At 42.8% G+C, this 14,482-nt stretch overlaps 1 protein-coding gene across 2 annotated transcripts in view; it reads left to right on the plus strand.

The window, feature by feature from the left end:
* PATL1 (PAT1 homolog 1, processing body mRNA decay factor) overlaps window positions 1-3,459 on the plus strand; it is a 36,839-nt gene extending 33,380 nt beyond the window's left edge. For both annotated transcript variants that reach the window (XM_004264163.4, XM_033413469.2), the window contains 3 exons: window positions 1,130-1,221; window positions 1,317-1,466; window positions 1,786-3,459. In XM_004264163.4, coding sequence (XP_004264211.1) covers window positions 1,130-1,221; window positions 1,317-1,466; window positions 1,786-1,807 — 264 coding nt within the window. In that variant the 3' untranslated portion in view covers window positions 1,808-3,459. The remainder of the gene's footprint in view (window positions 1-1,129; window positions 1,222-1,316; window positions 1,467-1,785) is intronic.
* The last annotated feature ends 11,023 nt before the right edge of the window (window positions 3,460-14,482 follow it).

Consider the following 14,482-nt stretch of genomic DNA (forward strand, 5'->3'; position numbering starts at 1 on the left):
CTGGTACACAGTGAGCACTCACTAAGGGCCGTCTGTTACAGTAGAGGGAAAAGCAGACCCAAGGCCTCTTTCTTCTTATACCTGAAAACCTGCCAAGCATGGCTCGGAAGGGCCGCGAGTACCTCAGAGGCTGAGAGGGTGATGGTGCCTCAGGGGACATAAGACAGGGGTTCTGGGGTAATCAGTTGTGTGCCTTCCATGTTATTTGGTCTCTTAGCTTTAATTTTGATAAAGACAGTAGAAAAGCATGAAGTCAGACAAGGTTATGTAACCCGTTGTTTTTCCGACAATGACATGAAGGGAGCTTTTTTGGAAAGGCAAGGTTATCCTGTATGAGGTGAACTCAGAAAGGAGGGGATGGAATCCCAAAATATCCCCAGCTTCTCTTTATGGTCCATTATAGCTGTGATTCATACATTTAACCTAGGACTTGAACATCCTCTCTAAGCCTTTATATTTCCAGATATGTGTGTCCTTTTTTAAGGAAATTTTCTCTTCATTCCCTGATCATCGCAGTTACCTTTCTTTGTATGTTTTCTCACAGGTCTTAACACCATTTTTCTTAATTCAAATTCTATTTAATGTCTTTTATTCTATGAACTTTAATTTTCTGTATCAAAATTTGTCTTCATTTAACACTCCTTTTTAATCCATTTCTGTTCTGGTGAACAGGAGAAAAGCTAAATCCCACATTGCCCATGGCAAGGAGAAGTTGTCTTGTCCTGTCGGGGTGGGGTGGGGTGTGGAGGATTGCTGGGCACTGGGCAAGGAGAAGTTGTCTTGTCCCGTCGGGGTGGGGTGGGGTGTGGAGGACTGCTGGACACTGGGCAAGGAGAAGTTGTCTTGTCCTGTCGGGGTGGGGTGGGGTGTGGAGGGCTGTCCCGTCAGGGTGGGGTGGGGTGTGGAGGACCGCTGGACACTGCGGCTTCCTGCTTCCTTTAGGGGAGCTTGTTGCTGCTGTGCCAGGAGAAGGACACGGCCTCTCGGCTCGGCCCGATTCCACAGAGCAGCACAGCAGTGGGGTTCTTTTGATCCAGCGCCGTTGCCCATCTAGCGCTGCGGTCCGCGCAGCAGCGGTCCAGGAGGACTGGGTGCAGCGCCGCGTGACGCCCTCTGTCTCCTCTCGCAGTTCGGCCTGTCACTGCTCCTCCTCGTGCTGAGCCGGGGGGAAGACCTGCAGGGCTCAGACCCCACTTCAGAATCAACGCAGAGCAACCAGTGGTCAGTCTAGACTGTGTTTCTTCTCTTATTTTAAGTTCTTTTAGGTAATCTTTTCATTCTTTTTTTATATTGTTATTTTTGATTTTCCCTTTCAGGACGGAGGTGATGTTCGTGGCAACCCGAGAACTTCTGCGGATTCCCCAGGCAGCCCTGGCCAAGCCAGTCTCTATACCCACAAATCTAGTATCCCTGTTTTCTCGTTACGTTGACCGACAGAAACTGAACTTGCTGGAGACAAAACTGCAGTAAGTTGGAAACAGGAGAGTTCCACATCTCACTGAAGTTGGCACTTTAGAAGTTATGTTGAGGAGGCTGGGGGGGGGCATAAAACTGCATTTGGTGGAAGAGATCAAAGATTTCTGTCAAATACATGAGTATCTGCGAGATATAAAAGACTGTATTGGATGCAACAGAACCCTCATTGTTAAATAAATGCGAAGGGTACAAGTATCTTAGGTGTTTTGTTATGAGAGTTCATACAAGGATGTAACTCTGATACAAATGACTGACTTCTGTTTTAACTCATTTATACAGGTTTCCTTTCTCTCTTTCTTTGTACCGTAGGCTAGTTCAGGGGATACGATAAAAGATCTCCACATGTGTCCTGTACCTCCTTTTGGCTGCCACCTGCACTGCTGCCACCACCAATGGAGTGTTGTTTTTAATGAGGGAGGGAAGGTAGCTTATTCCCCAGAGCGTCTTGTGGGACCGATTCCTGTTCACAGGGGTTGGCTCTGAATGCCAGGTATTTCCCCACTGGTCTGTGAAATGTGGCTGGGTGATACTTCTGCTGGTTTCTTCTTACCGTCTGTGTTACAATTCTGCATGTCCTACTTTTACCCAATTCTTCTCAATTTTGCATTTTCTTTGCCCTAGAAACACAAATATAATCTCTCCCTTTATCCCACCACCACTACTCCAGTTCAGAGTAGATTGTAGCTTGCCAAAGGATTCCTTCCCTCATCCTACTGAAGTCTGTTTTCATTGCCCCATATTAATATGACTGTAGGAGAGCCAATTAAGTAGAAGTCTATATATATGCGCGCACACACCCCCCTATACACACACTTATGTGGTCTCCAAAGGATGCTTAAAGAATGAGTTTTAGATTGAGAAATATTTAGGTGACACAACCCTTCTTTAACCACAAACCAGTTGATGTATTTTTAATCTGATTCTCGTCCCTCTTGTAATGAATTTGGTGGGTTCTACTTGTTTTCATATAAATATAGGGTATGGAGCACGTTTAATAAAACCAGAACCCTTAATTGGCTGCTGCCCAGCTCTAGGCTGAGAAGTTCTTTATCTCCTCCCCACTTGTATTTCCTTTGGTTCTGTCCACCTCAGTGAAAACAGCACACGGTTAAGCCTTTTTCCTGCTACAACTGCAGTGTACTTGAGCCTGTTCCCTCGAGTGCATGGAAGGTTGCCCAAGATGACCGTAACCTAGAGCCCGCTTCCACAGTGTAGCTTTTGCACACTCAGTCTGTCTTCCTGAGACTACTTCAGTAAGCCATGCTTTCACTTCTCTCTTTTCTGTTTTTATTTGGTGCCATGGGGAGAAACCTCCACACCTAACCATGGAAGCTAAGTCCGGCCTGTGCTGCTCTTCAGTTTCCTCCACACTGTGGGCAGAGCTGCCGTCCTCGCTGCTTCATCTCACCCAGGTCCCATTCCCAGGCAGCCAGGGGCCTGGGTCTGAATGCGAGCAGGGACAAGCCTGCTGTGACCCTAGTCACTTTTCCCTCCCCCATTCAGCAGTCAACAGGATAAGGGGTTTTGGTCCCTGGTGATTATAGCCCTCAAGAAAATTAAATCTGAATTAATTTCACATGACTGTCCTGATGCACATTTTGCTGTTCTAGCCTTTTCGAATGTAGTGGGGGGACAGGTTATGATATTTAATGAGATTTAACATTTTGCACATAAATGTACAACAGTGAGGTCCTCAGTTATATCCAGCTCTCCTTGTTCTCCACCTCCATTTCTTCCCATTCAGTGGCCCTAGGTTCCACCAGCCGTTCCCCATGACATTCCCTAGCTTGCCCTCTGCCATCATTTTCCACTAGGCGCCTTTCCTACCTTCCCTTCACAACCGATCAAGTGAAGACTTGATTATTATTTCTTCTTTTCTGTGCTTTATCTTTTTTGTTTGGTTTTAATTAATAAAAATTAAAGTTTCTAAATTTACATTTTTATAGGGTATTGTAAATAAAAATAAATTGTATACTTGAAAAATATATGTGCCTCCATTTCTATTTATTACTTCTGAGCTTTTTAATGTGTTTCTAGCATATTTAGATAGACCTCTTGGTGTTGTGGATTGGTAAGGATATTATTACCTAATTTTTTATCTTTTTTATTTTGTCTTAAGGGAGACAACACATAAAGATCTTATGTTTACGTGATAACTTTCCTTTAAAAACCTAGCGTGCTTTCAGGACTTCCCTGGTGGCTCAGTGGTTGAGAGTCCGCCTGCCAGTGCAGGGAACATGGGTTCGAGCCCTGGCCTGGGAAGATCCCACATGCTGCGGAGCAACTAAGCCCATGCACCACAACTACTGAGCCTGTGCTCTACAGCCCAGGGGCCACAACTGCTGAGCCGACGTGCTGCAGCTACTGAAGTCCGTGCACCCTAGAGCCCGTGTTCCACAACAAGGGAAGCCACTGCAGCGAGAATCCCGTGCACAGCAACGAAGACCCAATGCAGCCAAAAATAAATAAATAAATTTATTAAAAAAACAAAAAGCCTTTTAAAAAAAAAACCTAGGCTGCTTTCGACCATTGTCATTTGCCCGCAACTTTTTCTTTTATATAAATTTGTTTGTTTGTTTTTGGCTGCGTTGGGTCTTCATTGCTGTGCGCGGGCTTTTCTCTAATTGTGGTGAGCAGAGGCTACTCTTCATTGCAGTGCACGGGCTTCTCATTGTGGTGGCTTCTCTTTGTTGTGGAGCATGGGCTCTAGGCACGCGGGCTTCAGTAGTTGTGGCTCGCTGGCTCTAGAGCACAGGCTCAGCAATTGCAGCACACAGGCTTAGTTGCTCCATGGCACGTGGGATCTTCCTGGACCAGGGCTCGAACCCGCGTCCCCTGCATTGGCAGGTAGAACCTAACCACTGTGCCACCAGGGAAGTCCCTCCTCTCCAACTTTTAACTACAAAGCAGAATTATAAATTTCAATAGATGGACTGCAGTTCATCTTCATCTCTAGACATATGAGACATTTTAAAAAATTTTTGGCTGCGTTGGGTCTTCGTTGGTGTGTGCAGGCTTTCTCTAGTTGCAGCGAGCGGGGGCTACTCTTCGTTGCGGTGGCTTCTCTTGTTGCTGAGCACGGGCTCTAGGCTCACAGGCTTCAGGAATTGTGGCTCACGGGCTCTAGAGCGCAGGCTCAGTAGTTGTGGCGCACAGGCTTAGTTGCTCTGTGGCATGTGGGATCTTCCTGGACCAGGGATCAAACCCATGTCCCCTGCATTGGCAGGTGGATTCTTAACCACTGTGCCACCAGGGAAGTCCCAGCATATGAGACTTTTTAAAGAAACTTCACGTAGCCCAGTTTGGCCTTAAGCTGCCCTCATGGTTAGTATTTCCTTAGCTCTCGTTCATATCTCCTCAAAAGAGGTGGAAAAAAGTTGGTCATTCTTTATAGTAAATTCATGTTAATTATTTCAAACTTATCACAGCATTATTCATAACAGAAAAATTGAAATAGCCTAAATGCCCAAGATCACAATAATGGCTAAGTAAGTGATAATCTGTGTCATGGACAATTAGAATATTTAACCATGGAAAGTGTTTATGATCTAGTATGGGGGAAAAGCAGAAAGTATATATGCTTTGAATCCAATTCTTTTTTTAAGAAAATGTATATATGATGAGAAAAAAATTGGGAGGATATGCCCCTGCAGTTACCCCTGAAGGTGTCCATCTGTAGATGGCGGGATTATGTGGAACTTTCTTTTGCTTTCAGTATTTTCCAAGTCTTCTATAGAGAAAATGCATTGCTTATATTCTTAGAGGAAATATTGTCTTTGAAGAGCTTAGTTACATGGGAAAATACTTAATATAATGTTAAGTATAAATAGTTTTTATATGTGTATATGACTTAATCTGTGTGGGGGAAAAAATGGGAAAGGAATGCAATCAAGGGTGATCAGAGAGCAGTGGATGCCTTTAAGGGGAAGGGTTGTGGAGGATTTTGTGTGTAGTTGATTGTTCCTGCTTTTCCATTGTCCAGATTGTCTTCAATGAGCATGTATTGCGGTTACAACCAAAAGGGGGTTATTCTCTAAAAACAGCTAAAATTAGTAAACCCTCTACTTTCTGGTGAGAAAATAAGTTCTAGTGGGACAAAAATGTCTGACCTAGTTGTGCTTGGTTTCAGAGCCAGTGCATTTGACTTTGTAGCAGATGAATGTGCTGAAAAATATGTGAAAGCAAGGCAATTATCCTGTGAGATGTGGTCAGGTATTCCACTATTGAACATTTAAAATGATATACTAGGGACTTACCTGGCTGTCCAGTGGTTAAGACTCTGTGCTTCCACTGCAGGGGACACGGGTTCGATCCCTGATTGGGGAACTAAGATCCCACATGCCATTCAGCATGGTGAAAAAATAAAATGATGTACCAGTTGAGGGGGTCGAAGAACCACTTTGATAAGTCCAAGCCGTATCTCCCAGTAAGCTTCCATATGTACACGAAATTGCATTTTTTCCTGACTGCTAAATCAAGATGCATGGATCCCAGCTCCATCTCCAGAAAGATCTGCTCAAGTCCATTTTGGTCTAAGTTCCAGTCAGCTAGCTTTCACCAGACCTGCCCTGTCAGTCGTCAGGAAGGCCAAGACGATCTTCTGAATTTGATAGAGGTCGCTGGATGCCCTCCACCATCTACATTTGGAGAGCAATAATGTCCATTGTGTGAAAAGTCCAAGTGGGAGATTGGAAGGCGTCTTATACTTTCCTTCACCCAGCTATATTTAAGTATGTTGATACTGTGATCCTTAAGAAATTTATATATGGGTTTTTAGGCAACAAGTCTTTAATCTGAGGAATCCGTATCTTACAATCACCATTTACCTTCTTGAAGAGAGGCACAGTTGTGAATAGATTGCAGGTCTCCTAACAGCCTCTACTTTGCCTTTTATTTTGTGAATGTTGCACGTAAGGCTGTTCCAAGGAGCTTGTCATTTATTATTCAGCGTGACTCTCTAAGCTCCCCAATTTAGGCGAGTTCATTCTCCAAGGCAGTATTAACCTAAATCAGACCTGAGAGCTGGGAAACATCTAGAAGGGGGCTAGGTAATCAGTGATGTGTGCACTTTGCCAGTTGCGAATAGAATCTCTCCTAAGTTGCTTAGATTTTACCAATCTAAAAAGAATTCCACCACCACCACCACCCCGGAAAAACCATGGCTAACAGTTTGGCATATCGTCCCCTAAGTGATTTTTCTATGCAATTGCATACATAGATAGAATGGTAGATATTTTTACTTTTTTATCAGTACATTGTGGATATCTTTCTGTGTTAGTATATAGAGAGGTATCATGTTTGTTTTAATGGTTGTATGGTGTTCCACTGCGTGCCATAATTTATTCAACTGCTCCCCTATTAATAGATTCAATCTCCAAATATTTTTTGCCAGTCATTATTGTTCATCCAACAGTGAACAAAGGTAAACCCACAATATCGCCTTACATTTCTGTAGGGTTTTTTTATAGTGTAAAAAGAACACTAACATTCATTTACTAGTTCAGATCTTCTCTATAACATTTTGAAATAGAATGGGCAACTGCAATTGTACAGTACCAAAACGAGATCAGCAAGACCATCCAGCTGGTAAGGGCTAACACTAGGATTTAACCCGTAAAGTTTCAAGGTCCACATCTAGCGTCCTGGCTACAAGAAGGCTCCTGTTCCTGGACTCAAGTTTCATGTAAGAGCCACCTGAGAAGCTACAAGCATTTAAGGACACATCTGCAAACCCTTTTGATTGGGTTTTAATGCCTTCATTTTCAGGAGACAGATTAAATAATTCCCTCTCAGTAATGTCCAAAAAGGGTAATTCAGGTTTTAACTATTGGAGTCAATTGCAATATATAAGGACCTGAACTACAGAAAGGCAGCTGTCAGGCATCTGTATGATCCTTTTGGTTTAAGCATCTTGAACAGGAGATTTAAGAAGAGATTTCCTTCCACACCACTTCATCCCAATGTTTTGAAATGCATTTTTTATATTAGATATATTCGGTCACAGGTGGTTGGCTCACTCATTAGTTCACTGCGTTAATATGTGAACTCCACAAATGCAGCAATTGTCTTGTTCACAGCTGTGCCCCAATTCCCAGCACAAGGGCAACACCTAGCAGACACCCAACAAATGTCTTGTTCATAAAATAGTTGGGCTGTGAAGAAACAGCTTAAAGGGGTTATTCAGAGGACAGACCTTAATGTAATAAGTTAATCTGTGTGTGCAAGGCCCATTCCACACTACACTGTCACTCATTTTATCACAACAACCCCTAGGTCAGGAACAATTTGATAAGGTAAATCAGACAAATGTTTGTGAATGTCCAGCGTTACTCCAGGTACGGTGGTGACAAAAACAAAGGCTCTGCCCTGGGAGGATAGTTGGTGATAAGTGCTAAGAAGAGAACAAACGAGGGTAAAGGAATGAAGAGTGATGGGATTTGTACTTTAGACAGAGAGGCCAGGAAAGGCCTTGATGGGCATATGATATTTAAGCAGGTACATGAATAATGAGAAGAGGACGGCCATGCGAAGGTCTCAGAAGAGCATCCCAAGTAAAATGCAGGAGATGGCCTCTCCCTGAGATGAGAATGGGTGAGGAGTTCATGGGACCACGGCGGGTTAATGTCGCTAGAGTGAAGGGAGCTGGTAGAGTGACCACGCTACCTTGAAGGGATTTATTCACATTGCAACGGGAAGCCTTTGCAGAGTTCTTAAGGAAAAAGTACAAAACATCTGATTTATGCTTTTAAAAGTCACTTTGCTAGCTGGGGGGTATAAATTAGGAGTTTGGGATTAACAGATACACACTACTGTATAAAATAGATAAACAAGGACCTACAGTATGGCACAGGGAACTGTATTCAGTATCTTGTAATTATAAGGGAAATAACCTGAGAACGATTAGATAGATAGATAGATGTATAACTGAATCGCTTTGCTCTTCACCTGAAACTAACACAACATTGTAAATCAACTGTACTTCAATTTTTTAAAAATCACTTTGCTGGAAATTCCCTGGCTGTCCAGTGATTAGGACTCGGGGTTCAATCCCTGGTCGAGGAGCTAAGATCCCGCAAGTCGCGCTGCACGGCGAAAAATAAAATAAATTTTAAATAAATAAAAAATAAAAATCACTTTGTTGTATGGAAAAGGAAATCGGCAAAAGAAGGGGCCACTTATGAGAAGACCTCGCAACACTGTTCCTGCTCTACAGATGAGGAGAGCGAGCCTTTAAAAGGCAAAGTGACCGAGGGACTAATTTTTTTTAAGTAGATTTAGGACGGATGTTACCTTGGGGTGTGTGGGGGGCTGTCGTTAAGAGAATGGGATTGGTATAAAGATGTGGGAAATAGGTCATTTATATTTCTTACGTTGAGTTGTGGGATGACAGGGATTCATTTTATTTTTGTGCTTCGTCACTTTTATATATCATGTGTTCTGTGAATGTTATGGGCTGAATTTTGTCCCTCATAACTCAAGTTGAAATGCCATTTGCAGCAACATGGATGGACCTAGAGATCATCATACTAAGTGAAGTAAGTCAGAGGAAGACAAATATCATATGATATCCCTTATATGTGGAATCTAAAAAAATGATACAGATGAACTTATTTATGAGACACAAATAGAGTCACAGATGTAGAAAACAAACTTATGGTTACCAGGGGGGAAGGGGGGAGGGATAAATTGGGAGATTGGGATTGACATAATCATACTACTATATATAAAATAGATAACTAATAAGGACCTACTGTATAGCACAGGGAACTCTACTCAATACTCTGTAATGGCCTATATGGGAAAAGAATCTAAAAAAGAGCAGATATAGGTATATGTAAAACTGATTCACTTTGCTGTACAGCAGAAACTAACACAATGTTGTAAATTGACTATACTCCAATAAAAATTAAAAAAAAAAAAAAACTCAAGTTGAAGTCCTAACCCTCAGTACCTCAGCATGTGACCATGTTTAGAGACAGCACATCTGAATATGTATTAAGTTAAAATGAGGTCACTAGGGGAATTCCCTGGCAGTCCAGTGGTTAGGACTCTGAGCTTTCACTGCCAAGGGTGCGGGTTCAATCCCTGGTCGGGGAAGTAAGATCCTGCATGGCATGGCCAAAAATCTGAAGTCATTAGGGTGAGTTCCAATCCAATATGACTGGTGTCCTTACAAGAAGTAGTGGTGAGGACACAGGCACAGACAGGAGACCATATGAAGATACAGGGAGAAGACAGCCATCTAAAAGTCAACACCTCAAGACTTCCCTGGTGGCCCAGTGGTTAAGACTCTGCACTTCCACTGCAAGGGGCACAGCTTTGACCCCCTGTAGGTGAACTAGGATTCTGAATGCCACACAGCCAAAAAAAAATTAAAAATAAATAAGTCAGCACCTCAGAAGAAACCAACCCTGCCAACACTTTGATCTCAGACTTCTAGCCTCCAGAATTGTGAGAAAATGAATTTCCATTGTTTAAGCTACCCCATCTTTGGTACTCTGTTATGACAGTCCTGGAAAACTAATAAGTTTAGGTGTCAAATATTTCAACATTAATTTTTTTTTAATTTTTAAAAATCCATAGGATAGTATGTATCAAACTGTTAACAATGGTCATTTCTGGAAGTTGTGATAATGGGGAATTCTGATTTTCTATATTTACATTTCTGAACCCTTTATCTCTTTTATAATGAGTATATTTTGGTTTGTATTTAAAGGAAGGAAGAAAAGGGAGAGAGAGCATGGACATGATTTGTCCAATATTGTAGTGAGTGAGTGGCAGAAAAAGAAAAACTGGATTACATTGACAATCATTTTCCAACATTTCTCCATCTAACAGAGAAGCAGACATGTTGTATGGGACTTCCAAAACTGTTCCTTAAAAGAAAGGAAATTCCCTTTTGTCCTCGTTCCTTCCCTCTTCTTCCTGCCTAGAATGGAGCTGTAATGACTGGAGCTCCAGCAGCCATCTTGGGGCAAAAGATAATCTCAACAATAGTAACAATGCACAGTGGAGGAGAAAGACGGAGGCTGTGTCTCTGAAGACTTCAGTGAGCTACCATACCAACCCTGAGCTGCCTACCTCTGCTTTCTTTTCGATGTGAGAATAAACTCTTACGTGTTTAAACCAACATAAATTGGACCTCTGTTACTTGCGAATAAACCTAATCCTAATTATTACAAAGGATTTTTTGTTTGTTTGTTTTTGTTTTTTTTGCGGTACGCGGGCCTCTCACTGTTGTGGCCTCTCCCGTTGCGGAGCACAGGCTCCGGACGCGCAGGCTCAGCGGCCATGGCTCACGGGCCCAGCCATTCCGCGGCATGTGGGATCTTCCCGGACCGGGGCACGAACCCGTGTCCCCTGCATTGGCAGGCGGACTCTCAACCACTGCGCCACCAGGGAAACCCAAAGGATTTTTTTTTAGTCATTCGATATTAGAGCTCATTAAGTGCTATTGGGGAAAAGTTATTTGAATAATCTTTTAAAAAAAATATTACTAATTTGAGGGAATTCTCCACCCACAGCCTCCATTTTCTCTGAAGTGCATGATTATCTGATGTGAAACAGGAGGGTTTGTGTAGCCTGAAGAGGGTGGTTAAAATGTTGGTACAAGTTCCTGGGAGGAACAAGAACAGGGGCAGGGCTAGTGATAACTTTTTAAAAATAAAAGAAACTAATTCTATTTTCTGTTATCAATTTTAACTAAACATCAGTTCATTGTGTGGATGACACATGACTTAACTATTTGAATAGTTTCTGTTATTAAGGAAAAAAAAGATTCCAAGCCACCAGCAATATGAAGGCTGCCAAGGCTGAAGGCCTCTTCATATCTGTGTTTGAATGCTGGCTTTGCTTTTATAAATTATTTTACTTGTTTGAGTCTCAATTTCCCCATCTGTAAAAGGGATGGCAAAAACAACTGGGATTGTGACAAAGAATAGATGAAATTACATTTGTAAAAGTGCTTAACACTCAGTAAAAGCTATTCCCTCACTTTATTAATCCATTTGTACCTCATATAAAGTTCCAGTATTTCTAGGCTTGTCATACCCCCAAGGAAGACCTGTGGGTCCCACCTGGATGAGTTATGTTGTGCTGCAAATATAATCTTAAATAATTAATAATTTCAGTTAGCGTTTATTGATCATTTACTATAGACCAGGCACATCATGCGTTTTTATTTAATCCTTCCCCAAAACCTTGAGAAATAGATGCTATTAATATGGTCATAAGGAAACTAGGAGAGGTCAAGTAAACAGTCCAAAATTTTTTTTTTTTTTTTGGCCATATGGCACGACTTGTGGGATTTTAGTTCCCCAACCAGGGATCGAACCCAGGCCTTCGGCAGTGAGAGCTCGGAGCCCTAACCACTGGACAGCCAGGGAATTCCCAACAGTCCAAGATTGCATTCACTTAGGACAAGCAGGATTTGAACCATGGAGACAGTAAAAAGATAACTGGTCGCCAGGGGTTCAGGGAGAAGGAGGGAGAGATGCGTAGGAGGAGCACAGAGGATTTTTAGGGCAGGGAAACGATTCTGCATGATACTGCAATAGTGGATGCATGTCATTATACATTTGTAAAACTCACAGAATGTACAACACCAAGAGTGAACCCCAACGTAAACTATAGACTTTGGGTGATAATCAATTATAACAAATGTACTACTCTGGGTATTGATGGTAGGGGAGGCTGTGCGTGTGCGGGGATGGGGGATATTAGAATTCTCTGTACTTTTGGCTCAATTTTTCTGTGTACCTAAAACTGCTCTTTAAAAGCCTATGTTTAAAAAGCATGAAAATGTCCAAAGCATTGGTGATTGTCAGGTAAAACAGTCTGGACTAAACAGAGGAGTAAAACAATGGGATAGGAAAGGAAAGTTTGAACCCAGTAGTGAAGGGCCTTAGACAGTCAGGTGGGTAATTGGGACTTTAGCCTGTAAGTCAGCGGGGGTTGTTGAGGATTACTGAGCAGGGAACTCAGGTAAAGAACAGACTTGTAGGAATAAACGTCTGGCTGCTATTGTGTGAGGAGAATTCGGGAAGATAGAGTGGAGGCAAACAGAGTAGTGAAAAAGCAGGTAAAAAGCACAAGTGGGGGGATTTCCCTGGTGGTGCAGTGGATAAGACTCTGTCCTCCCAATGCAGGGGGCCCGGGTTTGATCCCTGGTCAGGGAACTGGATCCCACATGCATGCCGCAACTAAGAGTTTGCATGCCACAACTAAGGAGCCTGTGAGCCACAACTAAGGAGCCTGCGAGCTGCAACGAAGACCTTGCGCAACCAAGTAAATGAATAAATAAATATTAAAATAAATAAGTAAAATAAAATAAAACACGAGACCATAGGGTAGAATTCCAAATGATATTAAAAAAAAAAAAAGCACAAGTGGACCTGTAAAGAAAGGGGTGCATAGCTGTTGGTGGGAATGTAAATTGGTGCAGCCACTATAGAAAACAGTATAGAGGTTCCTAAAAAATTAAAAATTGAACTATCATGTGATCCAGCAATCCCACTTCTGGATATGTACCCCAAGGAAAGGAAATCAGTACATCGAAGGGATCTGCACCCCTCACTGCAACGTTATTCACAATGGCCAAGACATGGAAACAACCTAATTGTGTGTCAATGGATGAATGGATGAAGAAAATGTTATATATACATATGAATATTATTCAGCCATGAGGAAGAAGGAAATCCTGCCATTTGTAACAACATGGATGGACTAAGTGAAATAAGTCAGATAGAGAAAGACAAATACTGTATGATCTTACTTATATGTAGAATCTTGTTTTTTTTTTTGGCTGCGTTGTGTCTTTGTTGCTGTGCGGGGGCTTCCTCTAGTTGCGGCAAGGTTGCGGTGCGCAGGCTTACTGCAGTGGCTTCTCTTGTTGCGGAGCACGGGCTCTAGGCACGTGGGCTTCAGTAGTTGTGGCACACAGCCGCAGTAGTTGTGGCGCACGGGGTTAGTTGCTCCGCGGCATGTGGGATCTTCCCGGACCAGGGCTCAAACCCGTGCCCCCTGCATTGGCAGGCGGATTCTCAACCACTGCGCCACCAGGGAAGCCCCTTACTTATATGTAGAATCTTAAAAACCCAAATTCACGGACTTCCCTGGCTGTCCAGTGGTTAAGACTCCACGCTTCCACTGCAGCGGGTGCAGGTTGGATCCCCGGTCGGGGAACTAAGGTCTCACATGCCACGTGGTGGGTCCAAAAAAAAACGGGCTCACTCTCCTAATCCCTTCAGTTGCTTCCTGTTGTACCTGTAACAAAACCCACACTCCTCAGGAGGACTTGTAGGCCTTTCACATCTACACTCTCCACCTCTAATCCCTCTACCTCAGGTACTGCCTCTCTTTTCCCCGTCAGGTCTTCACACAAGAAAGACTATCTCCATCCTTTCCTTTTCTAACTCCTCCCCGGTTGCTTAAAGTGAGTTTAATCCCTGTTTGAAACAGGTTACACCGTCATTCTCTTTCATAGCACCTTGGTTGTTCTCCATGTTACCTCAGGTATATCATTACTGTACATATTTTCTCTATGCAAATACTGTATATATTCGTTTGTATGCTTCTAGTTTAATACCTGCCTGTCCCCAAGATCCTTTACGTTCCATGAGAAAATAGAGCCTATCAGTACGTTCACTACTCTGCCCCCAACACTTGGCAAAAGCCTGGAGTTGCTCAATTCATATTTGTGAAATGAATGAATATGCTAGGCTGTGTGCTGTCATGCGGGAACCAAAGATGAAACACTGGAGGAACTCACCCTCGAGTAGGGGTGATACGGCAGGAACATAAATAACTGTAGAGCGAGACAATGAACATCACAGGAAATTCTATGAGTCCCGAGGAAGGGGCATTATTCTAGGCAGGGAATTCAGAGCAGACTCTGCGGAGGGAGAGTACTATGTTGGGCCTGAAAGGAGGGAAAGTGGAAGGCAAATGTGGATAAGACATAGGGATCAACTTAATTGGAGTGTGGAGTATATCAAGACAAAAGAGT

The sequence above is a fragment of the Orcinus orca genome, chromosome 8, assembly GCF_937001465.1.
Source record: "Orcinus orca chromosome 8, mOrcOrc1.1, whole genome shotgun sequence".
Classification (NCBI taxonomy): Eukaryota; Metazoa; Chordata; class Mammalia; order Artiodactyla; family Delphinidae; genus Orcinus; species Orcinus orca.